The sequence below is a fragment of the Oreochromis niloticus genome, linkage group LG3, assembly GCF_001858045.2.
Source record: "Oreochromis niloticus isolate F11D_XX linkage group LG3, O_niloticus_UMD_NMBU, whole genome shotgun sequence".
NCBI lineage: Eukaryota > Metazoa > Chordata > Actinopteri > Cichliformes > Cichlidae > Oreochromis > Oreochromis niloticus.
In genome coordinates, this window is record NC_031967.2 from 3,662,851 (window position 1) to 3,688,658 (window position 25,808).

At 39.5% G+C, this 25,808-nt stretch overlaps 1 protein-coding gene across 5 annotated transcripts in view; it reads right to left on the bottom strand.

Annotated features, from left to right (window-relative positions):
- Window positions 1-25,808, bottom strand: part of afap1 (actin filament associated protein 1) — a 94,106-nt gene that overhangs the window by 22,280 nt on the left and 46,018 nt on the right. For all 5 annotated transcript variants that reach the window (XM_025899362.1, XM_025899365.1, XM_025899358.1 and 2 more), the window contains 2 exons: window positions 19,286-19,414; window positions 18,489-18,571 (listed from right to left, as the gene is read on the bottom strand). In XM_025899362.1, the coding sequence (XP_025755147.1) occupies window positions 18,489-18,571; window positions 19,286-19,414 (212 nt within the window). The remainder of the gene's footprint in view (window positions 1-18,488; window positions 18,572-19,285; window positions 19,415-25,808) is intronic.

The following is a 25,808-nucleotide window of genomic DNA, read 5'->3' on the forward strand; positions in this document are numbered from 1 at the left end:
TACTTCATTACTAAGGGTCACTTATTAGACACTGACAGAGCAAAACAGAGGCTGAGTGGTTGCCTTTGTTTTGCTGAGGAGTCTTTCACTTTTCAGGTCAAAATCAGAAAATATTAGGTAGAAAGACGAGACAATAAAATTAGACAGTGTCTGAAAGAGAAAACAAGAAAGTGTAGGTTAAAGAAATCAAATCTGAAGTTGTATTAAAGGCACTAAAAATGGCTGAAATTATACCCACAGAAAGGTACTGACATAATTCTACAATGATTAACTGTGGTCTTAAATGGAGTTAAAATATTTTCATGCCATTATACTGCAGAGCTCATGAGCAGTGAAGCTGAAGGGTGGGGGTGAGACTTGCTTTGTTTGGACGTGTTCTCTTGGCACTGCACAGTCCTACAAATCTAGTCAACAGGGTGAGAGATCAACTGCCGCAGCCTGACGTGATCCATCTTGGCTGCGTCTCACTTCTCAGACATTTCACCTCGTACTAAAACAGCACTGTGGCTTCAAACATCAAATCTGATAATGTGGTTTAACACTGAAACAAATAGCTCAGTGGCCGTGTACATATGTACACAATGTACATATATTTTTTCCATTGCTGTGGAGTTGTGAGTTTTTGGAAGTTCCCCGTGGAGTGCTACGACTTCTGTGGAGCAGCTTTTTGATGAGTGTGTCCTTGTTGTGTTTAATGGATTCTGAGATTCTGTTTTGATGTTGGTGATGTCAGACAAGTAGTAATATAGATGTTTTCATAAAGCTTAAAAAACAGAACCCTTTTTTAAAATCACTAATATGACCCAACTGAGTGTAGCATAGCCTATTAAGCAGCCTACACAGAATACAAGCCAGAGAACCTCAAAGTGCATGACATGTTGTCAAGTTGTAAAGCCCTTATAAGGCCACACTCTAAGCATCCCTGAAAGCACTTTTTAAAAAGACCAAGCCCGGCTGCTATGGCTGCACACTTATGGAAAACCTCTTTGAGTTCCCTTTTTATTTTCTTTACTGGTGGTATTGCCGATTTACCAGTCATAGATGGGAGAAACATCATAAGTGCAGTCTACGTGCTGCAGGCCATCGGTTACAGCCGGCCCAATCAGATGTCAACGCTCCATTGATGTAAGCACCCATTACTGTAGCAACCTGGGACATTCATAAAAAAGACTTGGTTCTTGGCCTCAACTCAACTTCTTCAAAGGGGGTTATCAATACAGGACAACATCACTTTTGTACCAGGGTGTAAATATGCTTTTCACTGCTGCAAAGATAGGCATTTTAACATCAGAGTCTATGAAAATAGACTGAAGCCGGCCTCAAGTGGCACCTCGAAGGACTGCAGTTTTTGCCACTTTCACGTAGGCTTCATTTGTTTTTAACCTTAAAGTTACCACTTGGTAAAAACAACTGCTGGGATCAAAGCTGATATGAAAAAGTACAAGAAAAAGAAGAAAAACAGGTGAAGGACAAGGACCATGTGATCTGTCGGGTCCAGAAATCCAAAAATCCAGATTCTCCATTAACCATGAGACAGTGCCAAGAAATGTTACTGTAAGTGACGAGAGGTCATTTTTCAATAAAAGATAAGAACATTTAAGATACAATAAGATGAGATAAGGGATAATGAAATATGTTTAAATTAAAAGGTTAAAGCCTACACCTTTCATGCATTTTTTAATTATACTTTTGTGAGTATTTTGTGGTTTATGGTGGAAGGAATGCAAATAAAATACTGACTGAGGTGACCACACATAAGAATTGAATTTTGCTTAGTGGTGTCATTGCTCGTAAAACATCTTACCTGTCACTAACACTGAAAACACAACACTGGCTAAATTCTTATGTTAATAACTGAGCCAAGCCAACTCTTCATCCCTGAATCATGAGCAGAAATGAGGCATTTGGGGTCCAAAAGATGAAATATAAACACTTAAAATCAAAATAATCAATTATAAATGATTCAAAGTTCCGGGACCTGACACTTTCATTCATTAGGTTTTCCTTTCTCAAGCCAAAGCACAATTCCCCATCCACCTGTTCATGTTCAGATGAAAAAATATCCAGTTTGTGTTATTTGAAATTCATTTTTGTTGAGCAAACTGAGTTTCATTTTCTTCACCCCTAACACACCCCTACCCTTACCCCCTTGTCCTTGTTCTTCATCCTCCCTACTTCTCCTATTTCATCTATAAGTCAAGTGGCTGGCCGGGCCTCAAGCAGAAATCTTATCGCATCTCCTCTGGGGAAACAGCAGTTTGGTGAACTCACTTTTTGGCATGGATGTGCTGCCCTGCTAAACGCCAGCAACACTAGCGTTCTCCACCCTAGCCCAGCCCTAAAAAAAACAAAGGGAAAAAAATGTCTCCCTGGAGAAGAAGACAGAAAGAAAAGAAAGGCAGAGAAAGAAAAAGAATGAAAGCACTCTGCCCAGATGGTCTAACAACAGGGAATAATATATGGTTTAGAAACTTGACTTGTTTGTGCTGGTGGAGAAAGATTATTGATATGGAAACTGCAGCGCCATATCTCACATCTCAATAACTTCCTTTAAAAGACCCTTGAGCAGCACTAACACCGTTAATAATCACGCAGAAGCCCATTGTTTGGCTAAGCATTTTGCTGAGTGCAGTATTACACCAGAGAGAAAGTGACCCCATGACACTGCAGTGCAGCAACTCAAAGCTTGGAGTTGAAGAAAGAGCATTAGCGCACAAACACACAAATGCACACACACGTGTGCAAATATACACCTGTGCACTTACACAACTCACAGCACAACATCTTAGCTGTATCACACAAATGACCTGAAGATCAATTACACTGTAATACAAGAGAATAATAAAGAAGAGCTGACTGTTGTCACAATGTATATCACCCATCTGTTAACCATAAACACACGAAAAACACACACACTCCATGTTCACATGGAGAACATGGCAGATCATTTGTTCCACAGATTTCTAAAACAGCCTGTTATGATTGTGACTTAATATAATATTTTTAATATTAGATTTTTATCATTTGGTTTTTAGTTTGTTTATTTAAATGTTTAATCAAGTTCTTAGTTCTAGTTCCTCTTTATCTTAGAGATAGATTTCTCCCTCTATTTTCCCAATAGAAAGTTTACTTTCGTGCCTCTGTTTCTCTATTTAGATATTGTTGCTTACTTCCTTATCTTACTTTGTTAGTTGTCGTTCTGTATATTCAGTTTTACTTCCTATGATTTTGTTGATCGTGTGCGTCTGTGTTTTATTTCTTCCCAACTGTGTCTAATCCCCATTAGTCCTCAGTGTGTTAACATAGTCCAGTTATTCCAGAGGGGTGTACTACAAAGCAAAATGAATGTCTTAGTGAATTATATGAAGCTTCAGCATTTACCTGGATAAATCGCCTGAACGCGCTTTATATTGTAAGGTATACCCTACAATACACCACGTTCCAAATTATTATGCAAATTTTGTTTAAGTGTCATAAAGATTAAATAAGTTGTTTTTCAATTAAACCCATGGATGGAATTGTGTCTCAGGACTGTATCACTGAAATCAATCTCGGACACCTATGATCATTAGTTTGCCAGGTGAGCCCAATTAAAGGAAAAACTACTAAAGAAGGATGTTCCACATTATTAAGCAGACCACCATTTTCAAGCAATATAGGAGGAAAAATGATCTCTCTGCTGCTGAAAAGCATGAAATAGTTGAATGCCTTGGACACGCAATGAAAACCTTGGATATTTCACAAAAATTTAAGCGTGATCACCGTAATGTTAAGAGATTTGTGGCTGAGTCAGAGCACACATGGGTTCCTGCAGATAAAGGCACAATGATGAAGGCTTCTGCCAGACAAATACATCAGATTAAGAGAGCAGCTACTAAAAGGCCATTACAAAGCAGAAAACACATATTTGAAGCTGCTGGTACCTCTGGAGCCCTGTGAACATCAAGGTGTAGGATCCTCCAGAGACTTGTAGTTGTACATAAACCTTCTATTCGGCCACCCCTAACCAATTCTCACAAGCAGAAATGGCTGCAGTGGGCCCAGAACTACATGAAGACTAATTTTCAAACAGTCTTGTTCACTGATGAGTGCAGTGCAACCCTGGATGGTCCAGATGGATGCAGTGGTGGATGGTTGGTGGACGGCCACCATGTCCCAACAAGGCTGCGTCGTCAGCAAGGAGGTGGTGGAGTCTTGTTTTGAGCCGGAATCACGGGGAGAGAGCTGGTCGGCCCCTTTAGGCTCCCTGAAGGTGTGAAAATGACCTCTGCAAAGTATGTGGAGTTTCTGACTGACCACTTTCTTCCATGGTAGAAAGAGAAGAACTGTGTCTTCTGCAACACAACCATCTTCATGCAAGACAATGCACCATCTCATGCTACAAGGAATACCTCCGCATCATTGGCTGCTATCGGCGCAAAAGGAGAGGAACTCATGGTGTGGTCCCCATTCTTCCCTCACTTCAATCCTACTGAGAACCTTTGGAGCATCCTCAAACAAAAAAATATGAGGGTGGGAGGCAGTTCACATCCAAACAGCAGCTCTGGGAGGCTATTCTGACATCCTGCAAAGACAGTCAAGTAGAAACTTTCCAAAAACGTACAAGTTCCATGGATGCAAGAATTGTAAAACTGCTATCAAATAAGGGGTCCTATGTTAATATATAACTTGACCTGTTAAGATGTTTTTGATTGAAATAGCTTTTGATGTCAGTGAAATTGATCTACTAATGCTGCAAATTCAACAAATGACCATTTTCAATTCTCTACAACCTATAAAATCTTTTGAAACTCTGTATGCATAATAATTTGGAACAGTGCATTTTAAGTTTTTTATTTTTGAAAAACATAATGTTTTCATTGGGAGTTTTGTTCAGTAACATTTGAATTATACTCTATTGGTCGATGACTCGAAAATTATGCCGACTGTCATTTGAATCGACTATTTAGGAAAAACAGGGAAAAATATCATTTGCATAATAATTTGGAACACGGTGTAATACATACAGGGAAAAACCCAAAAATCATATGACCGCCTATGAGGAAGCATTTTGGTGACAGTGGGATGGAAAATCTCCCTTTTAACACGAAGAAACCTCTGGCAGAATCAGTCTGAGGGACGGGCGGTCATATGCTGTGACTGGCTGGGGAGAGAGAAGGAAGACAGGATAAAGACATGCTGTGGAAGAGAGCCAGAGATTAATGTCAAAAGAATGAGCAGAATGTTTTAATTTGCTGTTTCAGAATTTGTATAAATGTTTTATTACTTGGTTCTAATGTGCTGTTGAGTCTGTTTTACACTGGAGGAGGTCAGTTCCTTAATCTTAATTATGCAAATTCTCATGACCATTGATCAACAACCACTGACCAAAACCCACTGATCAATGGCCATGAGTACCATTCACAGAGAGTTGTGGAATGGCTGCAAATCACAGCATTGTAAGATGGCGAAAGATGTACCCTTAGGCCCCCTCCTCGATTCAGACATGGTCTTTCCCTTTTCACGTAAATGGCCTCCTTGACTCCGCGCTCAAACCAGCGCTCCTCCCTGTCCAAGATGTGTACATCCTCATCATTGAAAGAGTGTCCACTGGCCTGTAGGTGTAAATAGACTGCAGAGTCCTGGCCTGACGAAGTAGCTCTTCTGTGTTGTGCCATCCGCTTCACCAGAGGTTGTTTGGTTTCCCCGATGTATAAATCCTGGCAATCCTCCTGGCACTTAACAGCATACACTATGTTACTCTGTTTGTGTCGGGGAACCCAATCCTTGAGGTGGACCAATTTTTGGCACAGCGTGTTTTGGGGTTTAAAAGCCATAGAGACCCGATGTTTAGAAAAAATGCATCTCAACTGCTCCGATACTCCTGACACATATGGGATGACTACAGGTTTTCGCTTGGGCGGCAGTTGTCCTTCTCTCCTGGATCAGCTGGAGCTTTCTTTAGGTGCCTTTCCAGCTTTGACAAAAGTCCAGCTGGGATAACGACATTTACTCAGGGCCTTCTTGATGTGCTGTTCTTCTGCCTCCCTGGCCGCTGTGTCAGTGGGGATGGTGTTCGCTCTGTGTTGTAGCGTCCTAATGACACCCAGTTTGTGCTCCGGTGGATGATGAGAGTCAAACCTTACATACTGATCCGTATGCGCAGGTTTACGGTACACGTCAGCTTTTAGATGTCCCCCATTACTGATGGAAATCTCACAGTCTAAGAAGGCTAACCTGCTACTTTTCATATCCTCCAAAAAAACCAAAGCCAAAAAAACTGGCATTAGTGGTATACCTGTCTGTGTTCAGTGTTTCAGTGTCTGTTCCCAAAAGGTTGATTCTGTTCATCTGGACGTAGCGTTTTCAGTGGGAGAAATGTTTCGTCACTGATCGGCTTCTTCAGTCTCAGCTGACTGCAGGTTTTTAAATATTTTTTTTTTATTAAAAAAAAAACAACATGTAGGGGGACTTGGAAAACAGCCAAAATTGATAATAATTTATTTACAAAGCTAAAACAATGTCTGAATAAGTTGTGTATGAGTACTTAAGTAATCTCTATCCCTTAATCACCAAATCATAGGAATGAATTGACGTCTATGGAGTGTTATTTTAATTTCTGTGTATGTCTGTGTGTCGTGTTATTTCACTTTTTTCTTAGTATAAAGGTGACCACAGTTTGGGGAGGAAATAGCTCACGAGTCACATACATGCACCAATTATCCAGCTCATGCTGCTTGTGTGGGTGGGTAGTTGTTTGTCACTACCATGTCGCTTACATTGTCATAGTCAGAGCTATTATAGTTCTGTATTTTTATTTAGTTTACATTTTTATGTTAGTTTGAATTCTTTTTTTTAAATTCAATTTGGTTTCCACACAAACTTATGAAATGAAAGAAAAGACAAATTTACCATCAAAGTTACTGATTGTGTGAAAAGCACAATCACTATTGCCAGTAATCTTCATTATTTTCATCATTTTCAGTATTTTTATACTTCTACATTTATATTTAAACTTTCTATATGTGTTTTTTTTTATACTTTTATATTGTAAAGAACTCCTGATTTGCTTAAAGCAATTATATTAAAATTGTAAAGGGAGTTTTCATGTCCCATCATGGCCTAAATGTGGTTCCTTCCTGACAAAAATGTATTTCTAGTGGAAACACTGCTAGCACCACCAAGTAGAGCAGCATATACAGGTCATGTCCATGGATGTGGATCCGAAATACCAGAATTCCACAAGCATAATGTGTAATTAGATAGTGGTAAAGAAGTCCTGACCTTGGTTTGGAGACTTTGAGTGGGAGGTTTGTCTGCTGCTCAGGCACTGGCCTGAAACTCACATCTAAACATTTATGCCAAGTATCCATTTTTGCCCTGAGTAGGAGGACTGGACCTGAATAATGTTTCTGCTATGCTGCCAGCAGGGCACTGGAATGGATAAACTGAGTGGACATAGGAAAGCAACTCCCTTAGGAAAGGATCTGGAAAGGGAAAAGGCATTTCTTATAATTCTTGGAAAATTATGTATAGGCAAATATATTTCCAGCCTGGCCAAATCCTTAAAGATTCTTTTACATCTTTTACACACAAATAAATATTTAAATAAATCAAGAGTAAAACTGCTGTAGTAGCTACAGGTTTTGACAGTGATAACACCCCTATCAAAACTGGATTTTGTTTTATTGGCTAATAAAGGCCTGAAACATAAGAAATATTTGTTTGTTCGTCAGTATACCATAGAAACAGATTGAGAAAAGTTTATGAAAAACAAAATTTGTGCCACTGCCTTTGTCATTAATTGAAAGAAATAATTGAATATACCCAGAAAACTGGAATAAAATGTTCCTTTAATCTTCTCCAAAGATTTTTCTAAGTGACCTGACTTCCTGGAGAACGTCCAAATGGCCTGTATTTGTATAGCGCTTTACTAGTCCCTAAGGATCCCAAAGCGCTTTACACATTCAGTCATCCACCCATTCACACACAGGTGATGGCAAGCTACATTGTAGCCACAGCTGCACTGACAGAGGCGAGGCTGATGGACACTGGCGCCACCGGGCCCTCTGACCACTACTAGTAGGCAATGGGTGAAGTGTCTTGACCAAGGACACGACCGAGACTGTCCAAGCCGGGGCTCGAACCGACAACCTTCCGATTACGTGACGTCCCCCCAAAAAAACCAAAGAAGATTCTTTTGAAGCTGAATACATGATTATTCCAGCTGTATTTATCTAGAGACTCCTGTTTTGATTCCAATGTCACTGCAATCTACATTTACTGAAGCAGTCTTACCAAGCACACCTATAACATTTTGAAAGATTATGAAACCTTACTGCTGCACGGTGGTATGGTGGTTAAAACTGTTGCCTCACAACAAGACAGTCCTGAGTTCAATTCCCTCATCAGACTGGGGTTTTTCTGTGTGAAGTTTGCGTGGGTTCTCTCAGTGTACTCTGGTGTCTTCCCACAGTCCAAAAACATGCAGTTGTTGGGGTTACATTAATTATTAACTCTAAATTGCCTATAGGTGCGAATGATTGTCTGTCTCTATGTGTTAGCCCTGCGACAAACTGGTGACCTGTCCAGTGTGTGCCACGCTTTTTGCCCCAAGACAGGCGGGATAGGCCCTCCCAGGACCCTGAAGAGGATAAGCGGCAGAGGATGGATGAAACATTATGTTCGAAGTAAGCAAAACCCACATTGAACCATTAAGATAAAATTCAACAACAGATGGGACAAAATGTGGACACTTGCATACACCTTTTCAACCATATATTCTTTGAAGTCGGGCATATGATCAAATTAAGGCAATGAGTTATAAATTCATGCCAGACTGCAAGCAAGGATGAAAGTATTAAGCTCTTTTTTTTCTAGTTAACCATCAGCCTCAGGTCGATCCTGTATGCCTCACGTTTGTCTCAAAGTAACCCTCAAATCACTAGCTTTAAAAAATTTGTATTTTAAAGCTCAATGTCAAATCAAACAACAACTGTATTCTAACTGAATGAATGAGGTCAATTTCTCTTCTTCATGTTTGCATCTAAAAATCAGGAGCTCAGTTATTCATATACAGTATGTTTGTTAATACATCTGGGTTATCAATTTGAGTTTTGTGAGAAACCAACCGCAGCATACATTAAGGTGTCTAGAGGAGTGGCTTCTGTCGAGTAGCAGCACTGAAATTTTCATTGTTTGAGAGGGGAACGCAATCTGAAAGTCAGGTGATTAGCAAACCACTAAACCATTCAAACAAGAGAAACAGTAATATGGGACGAAACCTAAAAACTCTCTCTGCAGGACTTAAGACTTTATCCAAGCTCAGAGTCTGCCAGCCTCTGTGATACATATCTAAGTTTTCCAGCTCTCTGTTTATACATGAACCACCCATGCTAGTGTTACCGCTGACAAAACAAAACCTTTCACACAACTCCCATTTTTGAAACTTCATTCTTTGCATCCCCCACATCGTTTTTCACTCTTTCCTGCCTCAGCTGGGCCAGTTAAATGTGCGTTTTGTAGGACAGGTGCATTCACCAGAGTGCCGTTACTGGAGAAAGTGCCAGCTTGCCAACTTGCCTGAAAAAATAACCAGGGTGAGACTCAGACTGGGTTGGGCATTTCCTCCATTTCTCTCACCTCACAATGAGGTGTAAATGTGGTTCAGGAGGAGCCAGTGGAAGCCAGCAGGAGCTGGTGGTCCGCAGTTTTGGAAAAGAAGGATGAGGTGGGCCAGGCCTAAGCCTGTCCTATCTAAATTGTGTTCTGTATTACAAATAAGTGAGAAGTCACCTCAGCGAAGCAGTTTCATGGAAATATTTAGACATATTATAGAAGTGCTCTGCACATTTGCTACTTGTCTGGGTATGAACTCAACTAATCTGATTGCAACAAAGTGAAACATTTTACAGTTGGAAAATACGTTTGTCAGTACTTTCTGTTCAATAAGCTATCTAATAAGTCCCCCATTGTTTTCAAATTACCTGAGATTATGTGACCCATCTGCATTTCTGTTCTGAAAGAATGACATTTCCGTACCAATACCATGATAAGCTATCATGATCAGCCCCTCTAGCCTATACTGCCAGTCGACTGTCAGCTTTTGGCTCAGACAAAATTTTCCCAGACCTCTTTCATACCAGTTCAAAGTCTGGCTATGCACGACTATTTTCAACAAATAATCACAATTACAGTCATAACTGAGCCAAGGATTTCACTGCTAAACTGTCGGGTTGGAAAATAGGGTTGCAATATCTTCTGCAAACAAACAGTTTCTTTATAGGCCATTAGGTGGTGCGTTCAAGAAAACACTAGACCACTCTCCTCCTGCAAGCTGCTGTCACTACTGCTAACAGCCAACTGAATATAGGGTAAATTTAAATTTCACCTACACCGCATGCAGCAGTTCTCTGAATGTCTATTAATTCATAAAAACACAAAAGTAAGTGTGTGGTATTTAAGATTAACCCTTTAACGGACTGGCTGATTTTATGACATGATCACTCAATTATATCTATACAGCTGCAAGCATGATATCATACTGCCAACAACCTGTTTAGGGAGCTGGAAAACGTAAAATAGTAATTTAGAAGCTCTTCAGGCTTACTCAGTTCAATTCTTGTGAATTTATAGCAGCAGGATAACTAAATGGGATTCTTCTATCAGCCCCACTGTCTCTTTAGGCCACTAAAGGAATTTGGATATTCATTTTCCATGCTCCAATAACCATTCCCATTTGTATACATGCTGTGATTTGAGTCATCAAACGATAGTCCAACAGTGTATAGAGTACACTCTAGTATGCATTCATGGGTTAATGGACATCTTGGTCTAATACCTATCAGTTAGTAACCACAAAAGCTATTTTTTATTTTTCTGCCATGCACCCCTAACTTTTGTTTGGTTCAACTGTAAATTCTGTTAGTTCTCTTCTAGACTGCGGAAATAGACTCAATTTTCCCTCCGTGCTTTATTAAGTCACTTCGATCACATCATGTGTCAGGAAAAAAAAGAAACTTGGCATTGTAAAAAGCCTTCAAATGCACTAGAGTGGGGGAAAAAGTTGTGAAATAGGTTTTCCATCCATGCTCCAGTTACTCAGTGGGGACTTTTTCCAAAGAGTGTTAGTAACTGAAACAGTTCTGGCCCTTAAGATTAACCATGTCGTGTGCATGTGTCATTAAGCAAAGGCCTACTGCTTTCTGCAGTTAAGACCTATTCAATCTCCAATTTCCCACTTGTTTGGTTACCCCAGTGACAAAGCGTGACACCTTACAATATGATCTGTTAAACAACTTCATTTCCTGTCACAAGTCAATGACACAATATTGCTGATGTCACGAAATGCTTTGCTGTGGTATACCAAGCCACAAAGTAGGGAAACCCCACAGAGGAATTAAGTAAAATATGAAAACAGATTCATCGGCACCAAATGAAAAACATACTACATGGAAAAACTCCTGAAGACAAATAATTTCTGAGGCTATATAAAAGTAAAACAGGGCTGGTTCAACTCAGTATGTTTGATAGCAATCCAACTGTTGCACCATCCAACTCAAGCACGCACCGTGTAGCTTGACGCAGTACAGTGACACACTTAGTTGGGGGAGTGTTTCCCCTTCAGGCTAGAAATAATTTGGTTTGGCAATATACAGCAAATATAGTCTAAGGAGCTTGGTAAGAAAAGCGTCTGGACTTCTTTAAGTTTCCTTGAAGACGTTTCACCGCTCATCCAAGAAGCTTCTTGAGTTCTAAGAGCATTGGTGGAGAGTCCCAGATTTAAGCCCTATGGGAGTGTCCCCTAAAGGGTCTTGGACCCCCCTGTTGATTCTCTACCTACCAACCAAAAGCTGAAGAAGCTTCTCGGATGAGAGGTGAAACATCTTCAAGGAAATTTAAAGAAGTCCAGACTCTTCTCTTTCCAAGCTCTGTGGACTACAATGACCTGGATGAATGAGAATCTTCACAGACATACAGGAATATACAATGTTTTATAAGTGGGTAAAAACCACTCAGAGAAGATGGTGGGTTAAAAACCAAAGATTCCTCACAACTTCCAGTAATACATAACCATACAGAAGACTATATGGTTACAGTACTAGCTACATTTGTGCTGAGATGAATATCCATTTAAAAAAAAAAGGCCTGGGAGGGAGGGCTGTCTGAATCAAAATGAGAAGAGGAGGAAATGAATTCCAAATGAATTCCAGACATACGGATCTACGGATGATGCAGCCCTGTTACTGTGTATAGCACGTCGACCACGTGAGCACACTTCTGTGACGTGAATGCTTGAAGCACGGAAGAACGGGATGCTCGCTGTGAGTTTGTCACGCATGATACAACTACCTTTAGTGTACATTACATGGGTAACTAATGGTGTGCGGGAGGGTCTGTGTCAGGGGAAAGGCAAGGGAAGAGAGGAGAAAGGGGGAGGTGGCACTGTTCTCCAACATCAACACAGATGGAAATCATTTGTGTTTCAACTAGCAGGAGGACTGGTCCACATTCTGCTCGAACAGTGCAGCCCTTAGGATACAGCCAATGACACGAATCCTGACTTGAAGGCAACTGCGGCAAACGTTAGAACTCAAAAAATCAACAAAAATTCCAAACGCTTGAGGTTGCAGTCTAAGGATTTTCTTCTCTCTGGTTTACAGTATTTGTTTTGTGGTTTGGGGATCTTGGACACAAACCTTTACCTTGGGCTTGCGGCTTGAGCAGCTTTAACTGTTTTTGGTAACATAAATGTAGAATGAACTGTCAAAGCAACAGGGGAAATTGTTTTGGACCCAAAACAGTTCTGCACTGCTGTGTGCTCGAAATGTTGGTAAAAGTAGTTGTCAATAGTAAAACAAAAAAAGCTCGAGACCCAAGGTAAAATTCAGATTTGTCAAAACGGAATGTTTGTTACATTGCTATTAAAATAAAAAAAAACTACTGACATTAAAAGAAAACATAAATCAATAGTGCACTGCCACAACAGGTGACTTTAAATATCGCACCTCCTTTTTTTCATCACGTGACAGCATGAAGTACGAACAATGCAGAAACATTTTAGGCAAATGTTTACTATTTTTCAGGTTGGGTGGAGCTCCATTCTCCATCTGGAAGTCCATTTGTTTTCTTTAATGGAGTTTAATGGAAACACGCACAATTTACATTTTATTTTCCAGTACTCTTCTTCAAACTGCTCAAATTTTGGATGAAAACCATTCATGTGGCTGAAGTGTCAAGCTTTTTGATGACAGCAATGTACTTCATACCAAAGATAAAAGAGAAATATTAATGTAACATAAATCTTGAATATGAAAAGTGACAGGATGACAAGAAGAGGACTTCAGTGGGATTTTGTCACTCTTATTGGTCATTATGATCCAATCCGAGTCAGACCTTGTTTTTACTGCGTTTCTGTGCACTTGCGTGTGGCATGTAGCACACTGTAAAATGGTACTGTGATCCTCTTCCAAGGAGGAATGTACAGATTTATAAGGTGGGTGTTGTGGAAAGGATCAAACTGACGTAAAAAGATTCAGCTGCTCTCTCGGCAAACCCAACACTTGTACAGATTAAGGGCTTGGCATATTTTCTAACTTTATAAAAATAGCTTTGTTGTTTGTCTGTCTTTGATTAGCAGGCATCACCAACATGTCCAGTGTACACAATGTTTTGTCATATAAGGTGACAAAATATTGTGACCTTTGTTATTGTTGCTTTTGCATCAAGTAATTATTGAACTTTAGTTATACTTTGTAAAAACATGATCAGCAGTGTTATTGTTCTGTAGGTTTATAGATATTGCAGTTTCTGGGTTATCTGGCACTCAACTCTTGGAAATGAAGTTATTCCAGATGATAGCCCATTCCATCATCTCAGTGCTGTTAACATTATGGTTTTGGAGTTTTGGTGAAAAACTTTAAAGTGGACACTAACCCCTTTTTGTTGTGCTTTTATATAAATATATAAAGACCAACTTTATATGCATATACAATTAGGGAAAGACAATATAGTGGCTCAAAGTAGACCAGTTTCAGCTAGATAAACTAAAACAGGATCCAGTGGAAGTCTGTTTGGTTAGTGGACATCCTGCTGTGTGTGTGTGTGTGTGTGTGTGTGTGTGTGTGCGTGCCTCTGTGTGTATAAGAGTCAATCACAAGTTTGCCCTTGGGAAAGAATTGCAGTAGTTTACACACATCATGTCTTTGTTTCTTTGTTTTCCTCTGCTCATGCAAAGGCTAATGGGCGCACACATGTGACTGTCATGCTCTGCTAACAGCTACACTGTGTTAACATGCCTCACTAAGTTTGTAAAAACACTAAGAATGTCTTTTCAAGATCATATATACTCTTGAACAAAGGCCTTAGATGTGCGAAAAAATGCCACAAATAAAAATAAATAAAATGATTTTACCATGTGAATAAGTTCTGAAATGGACTAAATTTGATGACACACTGCAGAACAATTCAGCAGTAAATAAACGTATCGTGGAAGTCTGTGCAAAGCCATTTGTTTTCTTTTGTATTTCATATACCAGCAGAATATTCTGGAAGAGTCTTCAATCTGTATATTGTTTGTGTTTGAGTAATAAAGTTCAATACCATTGTCCTCTCATTAAGTATTGTACATCAAGTGAGCTACTCCAAACTAAGTATTCCTTATGTAACTGTAAGTAATCAAAATGTGGAAGCTAAGGACTGATTCAGCTTCTAAAGCCACAGGCTCTCTGTGTACGTGAGTGTTGGTTTGGCTTTGCATTGAGGCTTAACTGGTCACAAAGAGACTGTCTTCCTTGTCTATTATTTCACCAGATTGCTCTAGTCCATGTTCCACTTCTTCACCAACACCAACTAAAGACTGATGCCATATAACACGAATAACTGCAACTTCTCATGACTAACAAGGTTGTTTTTCATCAACACGAAATCTTTGTTTCTTTAACTCTCTACCCTGTTTACTCTTTTCTTTCTAGCCGCCTCCTCTCTCTTTTCCTCTTAACCGTTTGTTCGTTGTTTCATTTGCACGCGGTGGAAATTTCGGAAGAAATGAAGAGTGGAGAAAGGGAGCACAACACTTTTTTCCTCAGTCTGGACAGCTTCTCCAGAGGTCAGTGTGGAAATGTGATAGATGGTAATTTCAGAGCAGAGGCTGCAACAAGGAGACAGAGAGCTGGCACAAAATAAAAGACAGTAGCTGGGTTTCCATCCAAGTATATTTATGAGAATTATACTTTACTGCTGTGACACATATGTTACTTGGAGAGGTTTTGTTCTAATGTGAATGGCTCTATTTAACCACTTAATATATTTTAGCTGCTTTCTTTTCTATTCTCTTTTCTCCTGATGAAAATCCCTATTGTTAAATAAATATTATGATTACTTTGTACACATGTAAAGCCAGTGTCCAGAGCATGATTATGTTGGATACAGTGTATAAGGTATGGTTGGATGATTTTGGACGAATATTTCGACTATCGACTAAGAGACATGCTGGTTGAAGCTAAGAGAAGCAGTCAACTGAAGAAATAATAGCGCTGTTTAACGGCATCCTCTTCCAGCTGCAAGCAAATGCACCCTCCTGAGAGCGCGCCCAAATGCAACAATTTATTCACTCAAACTCATAAGGGAAAGAAAGGCAGTAATCTATGTTCAGAAAAAAGCAAAAACATTTTATTTAAATTAAAACAACACACAATGGTGGGGAGGGAAACAAGGAGAAACTGGCTTCTTTTTTCCACAAGAACCATGTTTACAGGCTGTTCCAGTGTCTCCAGTGTTTCCAGTCTGTCTCATACACTCGACCAAACAACAAATACAAAATTCTACAAAAAGTAAGTTAAAAATTAAAATGTCTCTTCCAGCGAACATAAAAAAAATCTCTGACGTAAAGTTAAGTCTTTTGTGTGATTTGCCGATCTCAAATAAATAAATAAATAAATTAATAATCCAAAAAGTAGCTATATTAATACTGAAACAAACAAGAAAAGAAGGTAAAATATTCCCTCCAGACAAAAAGTATTAATTCTAAACATGCATCTAGTCACCTGCGCGAATATATCGCCTATTGCCAACAGACTGACAAATGTTGGTTGGAAAATTTTTACACAACCTTAGTATAAAGTATAATATGATAAAGTGTAGCGAATTAAAATTGAAACTCACGATTATGATCTTTTTTTTTTTAAGCATTCAGGTAGCAGTGGCGTAAATTACACTTGAGGTTTAGGCATCAAACCTACTTGGTTACATTAAGTACAGATTGTGGTTTGGATGAAACTAAAAGTTGAGCATGAGACTGGCCTCACCATAGCTAAAACTGTGGCATCACTGGATCAACACTAAAGAGTATTCAAGATCCCAGCAGCTGGGAATAAATGACAATATTTGATGGACCAGACTGTGACAAAAAATACAAATTGCCAGAAATATGAAAAAGTATGAACAGATCTTTATCAGAATAAGAGGAAACTGTAAAAGAAAGATCTCTTTATAACCCCTTTACTAATGTTGAACTAATTTACAATTTACAAGTTCTGAGCAATAGGAAATTGGTAGTATAAATATGGATTTCCATTTTTCCATTTCTTTAGCATAACATATTAATCACTGTCATTTCTGAGAATCACCCCAAACCAGTCTGTAACTGGGTGAAGAAATCTCAGAGGATAAATCCTGATTGCTGACCCTGCAGGAGACGTCCTGTCTATAACCTTCATATAGTGAACACCCATATGGCTCATGCTCAACCCAGTCCTGAGTGGGTCTCCTTCAGGCAGTGATGAAGACCTGCTAAAAACTTCACTTTTCCATAACAGACAGAAAGAATTGTGTAATTGTGTGACTATGTGTTTTGTTTAAATAAAGGAAACCACCGAACAGGCCCGAGAGTCTGGGGTGTCGTGCAAGGCACTGCTTCGTACTTTCTTATGTTACTGGTTCTGATTGGGGCAGCAGAGAAGAGAGACAACAAGCAGAGACACGGAAACATCATTTCTCCTCCTCCTCCTCCTCCTCACTCGCCTAGTTTTCTGGGAAACTCGGCTGTGATTTCCAGACACACACTGGGGTCACCAGAGGAGGCTGAGGCTGACGAATGGTTCTAATTACAAACTGCACTATAAGGCCTTGTGCCTTGGAATGTGTGCGTGTGCGTGCGTGTGGGTGTGTGTGTGTGAGTAAGATGTAGAACAAGGTGTTGTGGCTTATTGCTATGAAATAAAGGCTTTGCAAGCCATCACAGCCACCAGCTTTTTATCACAGGCATCTGTTCCCACAATAATGACAGACACATACTGTTATTCTTCACACTGGGTCTTTTTACACGCACATCTCACTTTCACAATAATGACACACACATCACTGTTTTAACAGAGATGTTACAGTCCTCATTGACTGTCATGGTGATGTGAGGCGCTGCACGAGAGAGGAAAACATACTGAAGCCATGACAGGCCTTTCAGCTGCTTTACAAGTGACTGTAAAAACACATCTCACATGGTTTCTATGTCCTGCTGTATTGGTATCGCTGGCATCCGTGTGATTAACACCATTCAGGTGCAGGGTGTCACAAAAACTTGTGCACAGAACTTAACTGTACTGCTAACAAGTTCACCATCTGATAATACTGAAGGTAAGTGTCAGCGTTATCAGCCATTTCTCTGCAGTTTCTATTAGCACTTGTTGTGTTTTACTGGTAAGCAGTTCTGCATGAATGTTAAAGATAACTGTTGTGTTAACATTGGACCCAAATTCAATAAAATGTCATAAATGAATGCAAACTGGTAGGTAACGTTCAGCTTTGAACAGATGATGTGTCAAAATCAGCTAGTTTGGGGAAAGTAGTGCAACTGCAAATAACAGCACGATGACGTAAAGACTCTAACACTGACCTGACATTAAGAGTACTGCATTGTTTTATAGATAGTTGTCAAGTCATTTTATATTCTTGGGTGTATTTATCGGCTATGTTTTATTTATAAGGCCTAATGTGACTGATTTAAAATAATAATTTCTAGTTTCTTCCTGGATGTCAATATTGTGGCTTTTAATTTAACGCTGGTATCAAATTGGGTCATATAGAGAAACGTTAGATCCGTGCACTCTGGAGAACCTGTATAGTAAACTGTATAATAGCAGGACAAAGAAAATGAGCTGTCTTTCCTTTATTTATCACTTATGCCAGATGAATTACATGTGATTTGCACTGCATTGCTCAAAATCAGTGTTCTGCTGCTCAGCAGTGTCCTGAAAATAAAGTATTATTTTGTCCTTCACCGGTGATTTGCTTAATTTTGGCATAAAGCAACTGGGCTGAGAGGATGAGCCATAGCAGCGGAAGCAGAGTGACACAGGGCTATCTGGTAATTGTAGAAACACCTCTCTTCAGTCAGACCACCAGAGCACATACTGTAACCTTGCAACTCTTACTATGAGCACTGCTTGCAATAAGTTCCAGCATGGTGAAATTACACAGAACTAAAATTTAACAATCTAAATTAACTTCAGTCTTACCATCCAGGGGTGAGGGATCTCTGGAAGTGGCATCTGAGGTGGAGCAGGCAGTCCGCTGTGTATCTCTGACTTGAATGAAGGCTCTAGAAGAAATCAAGTGGCTATTATGAATATAAACAAGAAGATGCTTCAAAGTGTCACTAGTGTCAAATCTGAATAGCTACAAAAAGGAAAATGTCATAATTTCCCTTCTTAAAAACCATAAAACCAAATAGACTGTGCTTCTGTGTTGTTAATGTTAAAATGAAAAATCTCCAATAAATATTTCTAATCAGGATGTCTACATGTGACATTTTGTTGTTGAGAAAAAAAACTGCTACGTCATTATGAATTTGTGTGAATGTTTTGAGGCTTCCAGTATAGGACTAAAATGATCTTCTTTAAGGATGCAAACAAAAAAATACAATAAAATAAACATTTCTGTGTATATCCTCTTATCATGTTAGATTCATCCAGGTTCAAATATAAACATGTTTTTGCATTTGAACTTTATTTCAATAAATGGCAGCCACACAGTCCTCGTTAAAGAAAAGTTCAGAAAACATCATCAAACAGGTGAAATGAACTCTTTTAATCTGGCATAAACAAGTTTTGGCTATATTAGCTTACAAGCAACCAGACAATTCAATCCCATACTGACCTAGTAATAGCTTACTGGGGTCTACATTCTTTGTGTATGTACCAGACTGCTCATGGAACTCATGTGCTGTATCTAATAGCTGACTACCTAATGGACTTACTCCAGCTGTGAGTTCCTCAAAGTGTTTCAGAAGGTGCAGTGTAAGTTTAATCCTCACCTTTGTCAGACAGGACTCTGTGCAGAATATTGGAGAGGTGTATCTTCTTCTCTCGGACCCCGGCACTCAGATATTCTCTATCCAGCAGGTCCAGAAACAGACGAAGCTCACACACCAGCTCCTCCATTGCTGGAAAACAAATACACAAATATCAAAGAGTCAGGTTATGGAACTCTAGTCTAATGGAAATGAGACCTACGCTACTTTATTTTTAAACTTGCAGTGATCACACTAATGCTGAAAACAAATAATGTGTGAACGTTACTCTTACATCTTGCTTTTCTGTTTATCACTGTCTGCAATTAGGAGCTTGGTGAAAAATCAAAGACCAGTTGTTGTGCTTCAGCCAGAGTTTACCTTTGTTTAAATGAACGGATGTGCACCGTCAGCCAACAGAAACACTAATGCACTATGTTTGTGGACGAAGAGCAGTATAGACTATATCACTACAACTCTGCAAAACTGCAGCATCGTTTTTATTCATGAGTCATACTTTGGTAAGCGTTTACCCAAAATGATGATGAGGTTCTAATGCTTACATTGTAAGAGATTATTATTTTCTTTGAACTATTTTCACCTGTGGATTAATACGAATTTAATGCTGTACTGAGTGTTGACATTGTGAAACAGAGAGAGTTTCAGAATGTGAAAAACACGAGTGCTGGGCTTCTCAAACAACCTTTTGGTGGCACACAAATATGCCCCAGCATTAGCTGCTCATTAATCAGTCCTAATGTAGTGCATGTTTCAGTTAAAACACACTGACAAGTATTTGTTGGCTCTGTGCAACAAACCAACATTAAACAGATACTGGAAAAGCACAAAATACTGTTATGTAACATAAGTGGGCAGCCAGGTGGCCCTGTGGAAAACAGAATTTTCAAGTAAAATCTATCACAGGCGCTGACAGTCCTTCAAGTGCACAGAGCCAGCTGGCTGATAGTTGCTGGGCAGGGACAGATCTGGCAACGTACCTGATGGAATTATAGCTGCAGGTGAAAAATACACCAGCAGCTTCCCACACAGAGCACAACAAAAGCAGGGAAACCGAATACAGAACATAGCTCGCAGATGAGGTATGAGATCAAGGTATCAGTGATTCACACACTCCACACACTTGATCTGACAGCATTTGATTGGGCTCAGAAGCGTGACTCTGAGATACCACGCTTTGCACAGACACTCAGATAAGAAGCACTGTCTCAAGATGAGGGTCCCAGCTCAGTAAAGCTTTTTGTAAACACCTGATTGTATCAAAAGGCACTGCATCATCCTTGACAGCAGCTGCAGACTGAAAAAGTTAAGTGGAGTTAATGAGGACTTTCTTTTGGTTACTGCCTTCTGTGACAACGTCGAGTCACTGAATGTCAGAGCGTGATTCAGAAACAATCTGACAGCAGCTGCTGGGCAGACTAACCTGGCAAATTTACTGGAAAAGACTTTTTGTGCATCTACAAACTAGGTTTTTTTTAGGTTTTAAACTCTCCCCGTCAGAGAATAGATTACTGTTTTTGTTTTCTGGGGCTGCAGAATGACATCTCTTAGTGAGATCTTAGTGACGACACTGAACCTGACTTTAATACACTTCTCCAGGCCCAAAATGAGAAAAAAGCCATGGGGAACCGAAGATGAAGTAGTTAGTAGTTAGTTAAAGTTAAAAGTCTGGATTTTTCAAAAATATTCCCATTTTATTCAAAACTGTTTTGATTAATATTGATAGTAGTGATTTTGAAAAGTTAAACTTGTGTTACATGGCACAAAAAATTGTGCACTAAATCTTTATGGGAGACAGCAGCATCAAACATAAAGACAGGACTTGCTGCCAAGCAAGCTGTGATATGTTCGCGTTTCCATATAATCAAATGAAATCAGCTTAACCGATATCTGAGCAACATGCACAGGAGATAAGCTGACCTAATGGCTAACCCATGTGCCAAATGTCATAGCAGTTTAGTATGTCTTAGTATGTGCCATTAAGACTATTTCAGGCTATTTTATAACAGATGTAAGTCATGACGTAACAGACCTCATATATCTCATTCAAAACAGGTCTGAGTACCACACGTAATCACAATTCCCAGAAGCATTTAACTAAACAAAAACAGATGAGAGTGCAGGTAGCTGGCAAAAAGCATTAATGCTCTTCATATTAATATCTCAGTGTTATGACAATAAAATCAATAGATGTTTGTATCCAGTGCACCCACGGTTCATTTTTATAGCTGCTTGACTGTTAGAGAGCTGTTAGCTGTTAGCAACACTGAATACGCAGACACTTTCATTCATTCCTCACATAATCTGATTATACTACAGGAGAGTCCGGTGAAGAAAAGGGGGGCTGGGGTGAAAGATAAACAGAGGAAGTGAGGGTGATGGGGAGACTAACATGGAGTAACATGTTTCCTCCCTTTGTGCATGTAATACCACTAAAACTGCAATGAACGATGACAGTAACAACAAAAAATATTCAACTCCCAAGCCAACAATGGAAAAACATATTTCAATGCCGTTTTATTTATATATCAATAAAATCACAATCTCAAAGCCTGAAGTCACTTTCTATTGTAAGGTAAAGACCCTACGATAATACAGAGAAAACCCAACAATCAACCCCTAATATCTGTAAGTCTGAGTGCTTTAAATCCTTTTACAGCAGAAAGATTACTTGCAATTTACCTACACTATCACTTTGTACTTGCAGAAAAACAAGTAGTAACATCCCTCACTGCGAAGGTACACGCTCCTTGGATCACTTTCAGCACTACCTGATTTTGTACTACACTGTGAACAGCCAAGCAGCTATTTACTGCTCCATTTACTGCTTCGTAGAGCTTTGTGGAACGTGTGCAACTTTACCTCCACAGGGGTGGCCAAAAAACTCAACCTGTGCGCATGTGTGCCATTAAAAACCCAAAGTGAGCTTTCCAGTTCACCAAAGATGGCAGAGAAAATGAAGAGGTGGAGGCAAGGACCACCCTCAAACAAGGCCTAAGCAGGAAAATAAAATTTAAAAAAAAACAACAAAAAAAACAGGTTGTGCAAACAAACTGCCCACGTCCTTTCTTCCACATCTCACCCTGTTCATTCAGCCTCATTTTTCCATTTCCATAATGCCCTTCATTGTACTCAACATAAAAGGCAGTGCATGTGTTTGTGTCATGTATTCTAGCTTTTTGATTCTAATGCCATAAATATTTTAGTCAGTTTTCTGATATCTGCATACATTCTTCACATGTACCCCAAACCACATCTGCTGTGTTAGCAGTCGGTCTCCATGACAAAAAATATGTGCTCTTTCCAAAACATTAATCCCTATACACACACTAAAAACACCTAGACAACTAACAGGGATGTTTTCACTGCCAGGTATTTAGAACAAAGGGGGTTTTCCTAAGTGAGGACTGTGTTTGAATGTTCGAGACATAGGGGTCACGTTTGTATATCATGTAGAACTTGAGAGCCTGCGGCTTTGTTGTGCAAAAATGCTTAGCAAGGTTAGAGAGAGGAGGGCTTTCTGCCCTCTTCCTGGAATACAGCTGTTATGATTGACGGGATACTGACAGTCGCTATCCTGCACCACATATTCCAGGTGTCTGTTTCTTGTTACCAGCAGCGTCTTTAACACTTCGAAGACGTGTTTAGTTTGAGTATCTGACAGGTCTTCAGGTCAGGATCTGCCTCGACATACACAGACTGCTGAAATGCGTCAACTATTAGAACTGGAATTATTCCCGTTTGGATTTGGGAAACAGACACTATCTCTACTTTTATGATTAGGTTTAAAACTTTCCTTTTTGCTAAAGCATATAGTTAGGGCTGGATCGGGTGACCCTGAATCCTCCCTTAGTTATGCTGCAATATGCGTAGGCTGCTGGGGGATTCCTATGATGCATTGAGTATTTATTCTTCAGTCTATTTATGTCACTCACTATGTGTTAATAGACCTCTCTGCACTGAATCATACTTGTTATTAATCTCTGGCTCACTTCCACAGCATGTCTTTTATCCTGTCTTCCTTCTCTCACCCCAACAGGTCACAGCAGATGGCTGCTCCCTAAAGCCTGGTTCTCCCAGAGGGTTCTTCCTGGTAAAAGGGAGTTTTTCCTTCCCACTGTCGCCAAAGTCCTTGCTCATAGGGGTTCATATGATTGTTGGGTTTTTCTCTGTATGTATTATTGTAGGGTCGACCTTACAATGTAAAGCGCCTTGAGGCGACTGTTGTTGTGATATGGCGCTGTATAAATAAAACTGAATTGAACTGAATTGTTTTTTTTCTTTAAGAAAATGGTCCAAGTCACTCTAATACCAAATCCACATCATAATCATAAAGCCATGCCACTTTTGTAAATCAGCATGGGCTCAGTTTACTTGGATAAGCGGGCCATACAGACACCATAAAGGTCTTAAGTCTTGGATGGGAGTATAAATGCACTGCGCCAAAAGCGAACAAGGAGTAGGGTTTATATTTCTAACAAAAAACCATAAAACGCTTTGAATGGCAAAACAATACAAAATATACCAAGAGCATACAAAATGATGATTCTGATTAGCTTTACTTGTAATAAAAGCAATAATCTCAGGAACAAACAAATAAATTGATTTCTAGTATATTTCCTTTGTTTGTTCTTCAAACTTCAGGGCTTGACTCAATAATGTTTTCAGACTATTTTTTCCAAAATTGAATCAGCTGAATATGTTGTCTGCCATACCAGGTCAGCTTAACCAGAACTGCTATTTTGTGGCAGGTAACAGATTTTAAAGGAGTCCTTGTGCACCTAAAAGATGCATGAGAAGCCAGAGACTTACAGTTCCAAACACCCAGTCATTGTCAAAGTGCACTTTCTGCGGTTTTGGGAAGCTTAACTGCACTGTGGGTTTAGTGTTACAGTAAGAAGGTGGTTATTGTTAATTAAGGTTGGTTTTATGGTCTGGCATCGTCATGGTTACTGCTTCCAACATGCCACCAAAACACAGGGTAATGCTGGAAGGTATTTATTTGTCACATGATTACATAAAAACCATCACACAGACAAGCTGAAAAATTCTTAATATTTTGGGGGAAAAAGAAAGAGTATCATCTGCCTTTCCACTCTGATAACTCCTTCGTAACTCCAACTTGTAAATGTAACTGCTTACCATCTGAATTTTCACTGCCCTTCTCAGCTTCACTTTAGAATTTATCAGATAAAAATAACTCTTAAATGTCTTCCGCTACATACAGATATTTTAGTCCTATACTGGAAGCCTTGTGTACTGTTTTTTCCCTTTCCACTGCTGGTGAAAAGCTGTGAAAGTTGTGTGCTATTACCAGTCATAAATGCTTCATAAAGACTTTTAAAGACCCAATTTGGATGAACACCAAGCGAGAGGGAGAGTTCTGAACAGAACAGAGGACGGGTGATGCTGCATTAACTTATGATGAAAGACAAGCTGCCTTGCTCCCGCCCCATTTCTCAGGTCTGTAATTATGAGGTTTGTGTGTTTTCTATCTTCCATCAGGCATGCCAAGCAAACATCACAGAGGAGGGCTGATTGCTATCGAACTGTACAGGTGGTTTACCGTAGGAGCAGATGTTTCCCAGACCGCAAACACACATGTGCAAAACCCTGACGTGAAAAGGAGAAAAAGAAAAAGAAAGGTGATGGGATAGGGAAGTGCTGATGGAGGTTTAGAGATGATAAGAGAGGAGGAAATATGGTGGGAGATGGATGACTGGTCCCAAAGCAAGTTCTAAAACCAAACAATATTTGGGGATCGTAATGATGCACCCTTTGGTATCTCTTTTAAAAAGATAATTAGAGGGAGCTCAGCTAAAAACCATGGGACAAAAAAAGAAAGATGGGGTGAAGGGATGTGGAGGGGGAGACGTTCCTGCTTTAAGTTTTGATTTTCTGGTGGGAATGGAGGACATGAGGCTTTCTTGATTGGACTGGGAATTGTAGATGCATGAGTGTGAGAAATGAGTGTCACATTATACACGGTTTTTGACTGGTGAGTAGGGCTGTTCGATATAACGATATATATCGGATGACGATATAAAAACGTCTATCGTTTCATTTTACGCTATCGTTTGTTTCGTGGTGTCGCAAAATAATATTGTCTACGGCAATATTTTTTCATTATTTTGATGGTCACTGTAGTGGCTATATTAATTTCCTAAAGTTCTCTCTTTCTCTTATATTTAATATAACCACACTACAGACAGACAAGCGCTTGTTTTTATGCCTTGTCAGTAGCAACAACGACGGTAAAACCACCTCGTGTCTGCTTGTTTATTTTCCACATAAACCTTTCACAATAAAGCTCAAGATCCTGCTGAGACTTTTCAAAATAAACTGAATCACGTGAAAGATGCAGAGTATTTACGGATGAGAAGCAAAAAAGAGCCGCTAAGTGCTAAAAAATAAACCTTAGACTCAAACGTTAGAACAGGCTTTTCCCCGCAGAAAACGACAGCCGTTACAACCTATGTCTAAAAATGTATCGTTTCATGCATCAGTTAAAACACTCGACTCCAGGTAC